The 11,172-nt window shown below is 41.3% G+C and overlaps 1 protein-coding gene across 1 annotated transcript; it reads right to left on the reverse strand.

Annotated features, from left to right (window-relative positions):
• Positions 1 to 1,633: 1,633 nt before the first annotated feature.
• Positions 1,634 to 8,138, reverse strand: LOC105979862 (OTU domain-containing protein 6A). Its single transcript, XM_045296989.1, is given in 8 exon segments — positions 1,634 to 1,701; positions 7,316 to 7,412; positions 7,414 to 7,505; positions 7,508 to 7,862; positions 7,864 to 7,951; positions 7,953 to 8,010; positions 8,013 to 8,084; positions 8,087 to 8,138. Coding segments are annotated over 8 exon segments (882 nt in total).
• Positions 8,139 to 11,172: the final 3,034 nt, after the last annotated feature.

Below are 11,172 nucleotides of genomic sequence, written 5' to 3' on the forward strand. Positions count from 1 at the left end.
AGTTGTATGAGCCCCCAACAAAATGATTTAAAGAAAAAAGTTGCATGAGCCCCCAATAAAATGACTTTTTAAAAAATTGTCAGTATATCCCCCTATGATGCCTGCTGGACCTGATCTGGTTTCCAAATTTTTTTCATTTTTGGTTTGTATTGCTTTGTCTATTTGTTCTTTGTTGCTATTATTCCAATAGACTGTATCTCAGAGGTGTTATGTCAATGTAGGTCACCTTCTTGAAGTTGTGTTATAAGCTTTTCTGGTTTGAGGGATATGAAACCCAGCATGGATGAACCTAAAGGGACAGCAAGCAGAATAAGGGGTTTGGAGGAGGACGGGTCCAGTAGTGGTGATGGGGTAAAAGGAAGATGATGTCAAGGAGCCTAAGTAGAAAATGAATGTTTGGAAACTGATTGTGGTAGCAGTTATACAAATCTACTTGATGTGATTGAAATATGAAATGGTATGATATATGTATTAAATCCCAATTAATAAAAAATGATGTCAGGTGTTGTCTTGTACGTTTTGTCTAGTTTTTCACACATTTCTGCCTTGGGCACTGTCACTTTCCCAGGGTGAAGGACACCAATGACCGTTTGTTTTTGCTGGAGTTGTTGGTTGGCTCCTGGTCCAGGCAGTTACTGCGCCATTCATTATGTGGGAGGACACTTAAGCAGCCAGAGAGAAAATAAAATAAAATTTTATAGATTAAATTGTCAAAGTTCATTTTCTTCCTTCTACCAACCCATATTTCAACCACTCTCCATATATTTAACAACTTTTATGGATACCCAAAATCTATTTGATTAATCTCTCCTGAGGATATTTAGGTGGGTTATCAGCATCCTAGAACTATAAGGTCATGAAATACGTATATCTATATTACAGGTCCCTGGCAGTAGAGCACTGGGCTACAAAACCATGAGCATTTTATTCAGTTTGCTAGATTTTAATTAATTAATATGGCTTAAAAGTTCAAAGGATTAAACAGTGAAAAACCCCTTCCCTACACCCTTTCTCCCCAGCAAGCTGGTTTCCCTCATCAAAAGCAACCAGTGACATAATTCTAATGTATATTTCAGTCATACACAGGCTAAACTATTATACATATAAATATAAATGTATATAGATTCACACACATGCAAATACAAATGATACTGTGACAGAACTTTAAAAAGTGGTCCCCAATAAAATGATTTTTTTTTTAAAGTTGAAATTTGATAATTATTACAAATTGACATTTAGATATTGTACTTTTTATGCACCATCAGTAATGCTTGAGAGTATCTTTTTCTCCATTCCTCCATTAACACTGTATATTGTGAAAATTTAAATCTTTTAAAAGCTGATCGATAACAAAATTTTAATTTGCATTTATTTAATTTGAAATATCATCACGAGTGAAAATAATGCTTATAAACCATCTATAATTTTAAAAATTATTCGGTCGTTGATATCCTGAGCTCATGTTTCTCTTGTCTATTTTCCTATTGATCTGTAAGCTACTTGTAGAGTGAGTTAAGCAAGATGATTGGATATAAAATCAACATACGAAAATTGCTAATTCCCTGTATACCTTTAATAGCCAATTGAAAAATATTTTAAAAATAAGACAACATTCACAATAGCTTTGCACAGTCTAAAACCAGAGTGCTTGGAGGCTAGTGAAAACTTCAGATTCCTGAATTACCCACTCTTCTCCAAGACCTGCAAAATCCAGGATGGAGCCTTAGAAACTGCACTTTCAGAAGCTCCCCAGGTGATTTTTCTACACATTCAAATTTGAGAACCACTAATTTAGAGTTATGGAGTGGACATTGGGTCTGTTTGTCGTCAATGGCCTCAGCTAACAGAAGCTACAGGCTCATCACTGTTCCTCAATACTGGTAGGCCAGGCCTGTCTTCCTCTCCAGCCTTTTTCTACCACTCTCTCACTTCTACCACCTAGCTATCCTGAGCTAGTAACAATTCTGGGAAAGAAACCTAGTGCCACTCACTCACTCCTTTTCTCTCTGTGTTCTCTTTGAGTTCCTCGTAAACTTCCCTGACACCTTGAATCTGATGAGGTCAGAGAACAATTGTATCCTCCCTTTTTTGTTTCCTTCCATTACAGCAGTGTCTATTTCTATCTGCTTTCCTGCCTGTCACTTCACTGGATTTTTTTCTCATTTTAATTTTATTGTTTATCATTATTCTCTTCTTCAGTAAAGATGGAATAGAATGAAAACTCTGCAGCTGTCAATTTCAGACTAAGGTCACTGTAATGCAGATATTCTGTATGACTGATTGAAAAAGAGATTCACACTTTCCTATTGCAAGAATGTAATATATGAGGAAGTATGGTGACATTTCAAATCAGTTGTGAAAAGTAGATTATTTAAAAATTGTGTTAGATTAATTGGTTAATTATCATAATTAGAGAAAATCAGTTTATATCTTTATCTTAAAACATATTATGAATTTGGAGTTAATACATATATCATATCATTCCATATATATCCTTACCTTATTGTCAAATTATTTCAAGGTGGATATTCCAAACATAGTTAACTATAAAAAAAGCATTAACAAATGAGTGAATTTGAGTCTGAGTTGACCTCCGTCTGGACCTTTGCTCTTGGTAGGTGCCCTTCATCCACCTATCTCTCCAGTCTGACTCCCTGACGCAACTTGTTTTCCATTTTGCAGCCCTATTCCTGAGGGAGATCCTCTACCTTATCCTATGCCTTCTTCTTTAGCTTGGCCTCCTCTCTGAGTCAGTCATTTTACCAATTTGTGTCCACTTCTTAAGATATAGCCCAGGAAGTTTTTGGTATTTTGTGCCTCCATGGACGCGCTTATCGTCCTATGCCCCCAGCCCTACCCAGGCCCTCTTACAGAGTTAGGTAACCAACCCCAGTTAGTATTGTTTTCTGTAGGCAGGCCTAAACCTAAACTTATCTCCTTTGGCATCCAGGACCCTTCAACACCCAATTACCTTTTAATCCCCTTTATACCACTATGTCTCTGTTTCATGCCAGATCCCCTTCTGAATCTTGTGCCAGCCTCTCAAACCTGTGCTCCCTTTATAAGACAGGAATACTCCTACATCCAGGTCCCTTCCCCAGCCCGGCCCTCTTCCACAGCCTGAACCTGCGACCTTAACCAGGGCCCTTCTCTAGACTGTGCTCCATGTGATAGCCTACATTCTCTCCCACAGCCAGGTGCCCACCCCCAGGCTTTTCCCTTTAAAAGCCAAAAACACCTTTCTCATTCTTTGTCCCCTAACCTACCTAGGCCAGTTAACTTCCCTTCTCTAATCAGTCACCCTTTCCTATTATCTTCTTCCCAGCTGACTTTCTTTTCCCACCCTGTGACCCAGACTACAACCAGATTCCCTTGTCCAGCCATGTCCCCTACTTCTGTTCATATCTCCCTATTCAATTAAGCCCACTCCTCTAGCCTGTTCTCTCTTCCGCAAGATAGTCTTTCTTATCCTACCAGAGTCATTCCCCAAATATGTTCTCCCTGCTGGTGCCTTTGTCTACCTAATCCCACAGTCTCAGTAAGAGCATATTACCCAGCTGGTGTCACCCCTCACAGAAGGCCCACCCTCAGACTAAAAATCAGTTCCTGCCAGAGTCTCCCCACTCGATCCTCTCCCCACTATTTGGCTCCTTTTGCCAGGAAGGTTGCCTTTCCTAGTTTGTGCCTCCCTCCCTACTCAGTTAGGCACCTTTCCTTACACTGTGCAGCCCACCCGATTAGAACACAATTGCCATTAATAAAACTCTCCATTAGCCTTTGCCCATGTCCCCCGGTCAGGGTTCCATCATCAGCCGATGCCACAGACCTCATAAAGGTCCTCTCCTCTTTACCACTGAAACCCTATTCTTAAGCTAGACCCCCTACATCAACCTGTACCTCTCCTAAGCTATACCCCTTTCCCCAACCTGTTCTCCTGACATTCCCCATTCATCCTTAGGCTGGCCCGTTCCTCAACTTGCACCCTCCTTCCCACCCAGAGCTCCTTCTGCAGAGTACGCTTCCTTTCTTGGCCTATCCATTTTCCTGCCCGTGTCACTCCTGCAGCCTGTGTCTACTTGCTCCCCAAGCCTTACATCATTCCCTAGTTCTTCCATTGCTAGAAAAGACTTTTTCCTTACTGTGCATCCAAAATACCTGATTAGCTGAAACTTATGTGATACACACACTCACAATGCATTATCTGACAGAATTTCCATTCTTGCAATTTGGGAATACCCCAAAAGACAGAACAGTAGCATCCCCTCCCCCCTTTTGCTATGTAGTCCTATAGATTAGTGAGTTATTTGGGAGTGGGGGATCTTTTTTGTTTGCAGCAAGGAGAACATCCTTAGATGAAATTATAAAGTGCCGCTCTAAATTATCTTCTGTGAAACATTCCACCCTAAGCTGCCACCACAGCCATTCCTCCAAAAAGCCTTATCTTCGCCCCACCTCCTGCTCCCTAACCCTCCAGATTTCCCTGGCTGAAGTAGATCCCAAGATATGCTACAAACTATATGAATTAAGTCAACTACACAAAAATAAAGGAGCAGATACTTTAAAATTGCTTTTATTTTTAAGTAAAATGCTTATATATATATTTATTTTTAAGTTATATATTTTATTTTAGAATATTTGGAATGTACACAGAATATTTTAAAGGAATTTAAGTAACCTCATCGGAAACAGGATCTGAAGATAAAATCTAAAAAATGGTTTACTGCAAATCATTACATTTTACTGTTCTTTTGCAAATTTGAAATATCAACAAGTCTCACAGATAAACAGAGAATCCCTACTTTTGCCTTATACCAGTAGCAGATATAATAATATAACAAAATGAATCAACTACTTCAGTGCTTTTAAATTATTCTTTCAAATTAAAAAAAAATTCTTTCTCTAATGTTTAAGAAAAGAGTGTTTAGAACTTTCATACCAGTTGCAGATACATCAAAGTGGATTGACTACTTAAAAGACATTTTCCTGAGTGAATAAGCAAATGTGGTGAAGAAAGATGATGGTGCCTGGCTATCAAAATATATAGCACCTGGGCTCTTAAAAGCTTGAAGGTAAACAAGCGGCCATCGAGCTCAGAAGCAACAAAGCCCACATGGAAGAACATATCAACCTGTGTGATCACGAGGTGTCGAAGGGATCACTGAAGACAAATGGGTGCATAAGCAAATGTGGCGAAGACAGCTGATGGTGCCCGGCTATCAAAAAGTATAGCATCTAGGGTCTTAAAGGCTTGAAGGAATCAAGCGGCCATCAAGCTCAGAAGCAACAAAGCCCACATGGAAGAAGCACACCAGCCTATGCAATCACGAGGTGTCGAAGGGATCAGGTATAAGGCATCATCACAACAAAAAATCTTACCATAGTGAATGATGGGGGGAGTGAGGCGTGGAGACCCAAAGCTCATTAGTAGGCCACTGGAGATCCCCTTGCAGAGGGGTCTCGGGGAGGAGATGAGCCAGCCAGGGTGCGATGTAGCAACAATGAAAAATACAACTTTCCTCTAGTTCCTAAATGTTTCCTCCCCGCTCCCACTATCATGATACGAATTCTACCTTGCAAGTCTGGCTAGACTAGAGGATGTACACTGGTACAGATAGGAACTGGAAACACAGGGAAATCAGGGTGGATGATCCCTACAGGACAAGTGGTGTGAGTGGTGATACTGAGAGGGTAGAGGGAGAGTGGGTTGGAAACAGGGAACCGATTACAAGTAACTATATATCACCTCCTCCCTGGGGGATGGACAACAGAAAAGTGGGTGAAGGGAGACGTCGGACAGGGCAAGATATGACAAAATAACAATTGATAAATTATCAAGGGCTCATGCAGGAGGGGGAGCGGGGAGGGAGGGGCAAAATGAGGACCTAATGCCGGGGGCTTAAGTGGAGAGGAAATGTTTTGAGAATGAATGTACAAATGCGTGTTACACAATTGATGTATGTATGGATTGTGATAAGAGTTGTATGAGTTGCAATAAAATGATTAGAAAGAAAAATAAAGAAGAAAAAAAAAGCAAATAAAAAAAAACCATGAAGAACACCCCCCCCCCCAAAAAAAAAAAAGACATTTTCCTTCCTGTCTTTAAGGAAGAAAATGAAGTTCTGGCCTCTCACAACTTCTTGTAAACTTTATCTAGCCTATCAGTTTCACGAAATTTCCTTTCTATATTGTGCACTTAACTTAGCTTTTCCATTTAACAAATGGGACCAGACAAGTTTAGTGGGTTTTTTTAATGAATAAAAATACCAGTGAAGCTGTTGTTCACCACTAGAGAGATCTCCTGAGTAGCCCTGCTTATGTAAATAAAACAACAACAACAAAAAAATACCCTCTCCAAGAGCCAAATAGAAAACATCCACAAAGCATTTTAATCACATCCATTCCAACTTTCTTGAAGTAATCTGTTATATTCATAGAACAATCATAAACACAGAAAACTGATATTGTACACAATTTATTTTTCCACTTTCTAATGTGATCAAATCTGAATTTAGAATGTTTTACCCCAAAGTTCTGCGCAATATGGCAAATTCACGGGAAAGCAAAGATCATATATGGTTAGAACTTCTCGATCCCCCCCACCCTCCCCAACCCCCACTTCCAGCGTGTCCCCAACCTTCCACACGAGAGGTCAAAGAAGCCATTAAAGAACTGAAAAAGCAGATAAAATGAAGTAATTGGGAAACCTGAGAAATTTGAGGTAAACGAAGGGAGAAAAGAAAAAAAATCCCGCCTACTAAGGATATAGTGGTCGACATGGCTGCCGACAGTGCTAGGCCTAGAAGAGGTGCAGGGCAGCAGCCCTGAATTCGTTTATTGAGCCAACCTGGCCGATAACACAAGTGGGTTAATTGAAGAGTGGAGGGATAAATGGCTCAGTGAGTCTCACTTTTCTAGTTCTCAGGTCTCTTGCTTTCTTATGGTTGGACCAGGGTGTGGCTTCCTTAGCCAGTTCCTGGCTTCAGCTGGCAAGGCTCACTTCCTGCAAGACATCCACATGGACCTACCTAGATGCAGGCCTGGGTGCTGGAGCAGCCGTGTGGAGACCCCTGCCAGTGCTGAGATGCTTACCAGTTCACTGACTCGGCTTTCCTTCTGCAGTCGGCGTCATTGTGTGTGCTTTGTGAGGTGGAGGAGGACTTTGTGGATTGGTGTCGGACATATGGGTTAATGGGTTGATGTTGGACTTGTGGGCTTGGGCAGCACTGGGTTGGGATGTTTTCTTGATGTGCACTTACCCTTTATATAAAACTCTCTCTTCTACATGAGTTTCTGTGGATTTCTTTCTTTAAAGTACCCAGACCAACACAAGCCCCAATGGCGTTTGATTCCAGAGGCTTCACAGAGGTGTAACGCAAATAGATCAGGACCAGCGGCTTGTTGGTGTACTCCCCCGACCCCCATGACAACCATAGGAGAGTCCGCCTGAATCACCTTAATGGGGGTCTGCAGGACATGTGACATGTCCCTCAGTTACAGCAGGCCTCCCAGGTAGCTTCAAGCACCATGCGGTTGCAGTAGTTCAAGAAATCATAGCGGCTATAGGTGTAACCGGCTTTGGGGTTGCTGAAGAAGGGCAGGAAACCGTCCATGTGCTTCTGCGTACAGTCACCAGTGCGGCTTCTCAGGCTCTCCACGGTCACCAAGAACACCGGCTGGTCTTGGATTGCATGGTACATGCAGTGGCCATCTTCCGGGTTATCTTTCATCTCCAAATGTTTGGCCCCCAAGATGACTGAGAGCTTCTTCTCTTCATCCTAGCGATAGCTAACCAGATGCTCCATCTCAGCCTCGGAGAGCCACTCCTGGCATTCTCTCTCTAACGCTGCCTTTCTTTCATGTCTGTTTTTGTGACCTACAGAGGTGGGGTGGCTGGTTATCCAGATTCATCTTGGCAAAATCTTCAGTGACAGTTTCGAGGTAACCATTGTCAGAGTTTTTCCAGCTCCTGGCTGTGTTTCTGCTCCATCTTGGCCTCAAGGCGGGACACATCAATTGCTTTCTTTTCCTCTTGTCGCTCTTCGGGACCGGATTCTTCATGGCCTGGATGCGGCCCTGCAGCTCTTCTCACGGTGGTGACGCTGTAACATCCGCTGGTGTTCCCTCTGAGACTCTGCCATGTGTAGCGGCAGTCAGAAATCAAAATGTGGAGGCTACAGCTCAGGTTAACGGCTCAAGCCGCAAAGCAAGTTATGGTTCCTCAGCTTGCCCAAGCCTGTACCCTATTTAAGGGCCGCTCTGCCACTGGCTAGTCTCCCTTGACCATGCCCTTCGAACACACCCGGCGCTAGGATTGGCTGTTGGGAGGCCCTAAAAATACCCTTATTAGACCTCATAGCATCGGAGGCTTCTGGTGTTAAAGGGAGTTGGCGGGAATTCAAGTGCCACTTTTAATGGCCTACCTTTGTCCAACTTACAGAGCAATGGCAGTTGGCAGAATTTTTCCACTTGCCCTAGTGGCATAGTGGCTGTTGGGCTGATAACCACAAGATCAACAGTTCAAAACCATGATCCCCTCTTGGGGAGGAAGATGAGACTTGTTGTTCTCATGAACATGTAGAACCATGTAGGGTTGTTATGAGTGGGAATGACGTGTGGGTAGCAAGGCTTGAAGTTTTGTTCTTTGGCTTCTTCCAACCTCCATTTTCATGACTGGACACAAACACTCAAACACGTCTTACATGAAAAACAAACACAATGTGATTGAATCGATTATAATTCACAAGGGCCCTTTGAAGGGTTTCCGAGACTTTGTAAAGTTTCACGGGAACAGACAGCTCATCATTATCCTGAGAAGAGGTGGGAGTTTAAACTGCTGACTTTACAGGCTAGCGGTTACATGCTTGCTCCACACCACCACCAGGGCGCCTTCCTTGTATGAAAGCTACACAACAATTACTATCCTACAGCTGAATATGCTCTGAAACTGGATTTGGCACTATTCCTCTAGTATTCAGGAAACAATGTGGCTTTCTCTAGTTTTTCAGATCCTTTTCTGGGTAAACTCTGGATCTTTGAGTATCAGAACAAAGGTATTTCCGTACGTTCCTGGGAATAAAGAAATCTTTCCGTTTATGCCTCATATCCACCCTATTCGATCTCAGTGTAACAAGGCAACAGCCACCCTTCACAACTATGCAGACTTCTTAGTTTGTTCCCACAACACGTACCTACCTTAAATACTCCTTTGCCCCAGCTCCCAAAATGAGTTTCCTGGAATGTCCCATGAAGAACCACACCCAATATTCATCATGCCATTTCTTTCTGACTTTTTTTAGTCTTTAAAAGTTCTAGAAAACAAACAAAACCCCCAAAGATCCTTAAAATGTGACCTCATCTTGCCCCCACCATCTGAATCTTAAATCCCCAAAGAGAAAAGTCCTCTAAACCATCTCCCTACTTAAAAATGAACGAAATGTTTCCCCAAATATGTCAAACTGTCATTCTTTTTTTTATTGCCAAGGAATGTGTTGACTCACTGCCATCAAGGAACCCTAGTGGCATAGTGGCTATGAAGGATCAGCAGTTTGAAACCGCCAGCCACAGGCTTCTCTTCCACAGTACTGGTGGGTAAGTTTCAACCACCAACATTTAGGGTAGGAGTTAGAGGCCTATTTCCAAGTGTTTGGAGATTTTCCTGTTATCTTTCTGCTACTGATTTCCAGGTTGACATCTTTGCAGGCTGAGATCATGCTTCCTATGATTTCAAGTCCTTGAAATTTTAGGGGGATTTGTTTAGAGTCCAAGCTGTGATCAATTTTGATATATGTTCCATGAGCACATCAAAAAAGAAGGTGCATTCTGATGTCAGTGTTCTATAAATGTTGTTTCTGTTTGGGCCGGGTCAGAACTAGGCAGCCCCTGTTTGGACGAAGCTGAAGCAGGTCCGGGCCCTGCACGTGCTTCCCTGCATGACCCAAAGGTCAGCAGCAGATGCCTGTCTTCCTCCCTGTACCTCAGTTCCCCTACACAGTTTCCATTCCATTGGCTGCTGGTGGTGTTGAGTTCTATGTCCTCACTCCTTTTTCATTTAGTTCTCTTTATTATCGATAGAGGAATGAACTATTAAACTATAAATATGAATTTAAAAATTTCTCCTCATAGGCTTTGCTTCATTTGTTTTCCTTTTTCCAATCCGTTTACGTTCAAACTACCAATGCCATTACATTTGAAGTGAGTTTATTATACACAGCATATGCCAATGCCTTTTGTTTAATTTTTTGTTGTTGTTACTGTTTCTCTGTGTAGTTCCGTTTTGTTTTTCCTACCTTTCTATGGCTTACACAACATCTTTCTGGAATTCAATTTGTTAATCCATAATGTTTTTAATGCATCTATTTTTATACATTATTTTAGTGGTTTTTGTAGATATTACACGGACCCCTGGTGGCTAGCTGCAAAGTCAGCAATTGGAAACCACCGGCAACTCCATGGGAGAAAGATAAGGCTTTCTATTGTTAAGATTTACAACCTTGGAAAACAAAGGAACCGTTCTACTCTGTCCTGGAGGGTTACTATGAATCACAATCAACTTGATAGCAGTGGGTTTGCATATTTTTTTGTTTGCTAGATATTACATTATATAAACATAACTTACTACAGTCTACTAATATTTTTTGAGTTTGCATGAAATGAAACAAACGTATCTCCCTTTTCATCCCTTTACTTTTACCCATTTGCAATATAATTATCTTACATGCCTACATACATTTGGAACCCCACCAGACAATCTCATAATTTTAATTTTAATTGTCAAACATGATTTGAATGACTCAAGCTTGTTGTATTAATCCACATTTTTGTTCAGTGTGTTCCTTCTTGCTTTCTGGTGTTCCAGGATTTCTTCTTTTATCTTTTCATAGGGTTCTGTTTCAGGGTAGATCTCCTGGTGACAAATTCCTATGTTCGTTTAAATGTCATTTCCCTGAGAATGTCTTGATTTTCTGTTCATTCTTGAAGGATATTTTCTTTAAAAATTTTTAAGAAAATTTTTATTTTTATTGGGCACTCGTACACCAATTTGTTCATTTATTTCTATTTTAAACCATTTTATTAGGGGCTCATACAATTCTTATCACAATCCATACATCAATTGTGTAAAGCACATTTGTACATTCATTGCTCTCATCATTCTCAAAAGATTTGCTCGCCATT

This window comes from Echinops telfairi, unplaced genomic scaffold (assembly GCF_000313985.2).
Source record: "Echinops telfairi isolate 266 unplaced genomic scaffold, ASM31398v2 ScPeMD7_7415;HRSCAF=8453, whole genome shotgun sequence".
NCBI classification, from domain to species: domain Eukaryota; kingdom Metazoa; phylum Chordata; class Mammalia; order Afrosoricida; family Tenrecidae; genus Echinops; species Echinops telfairi.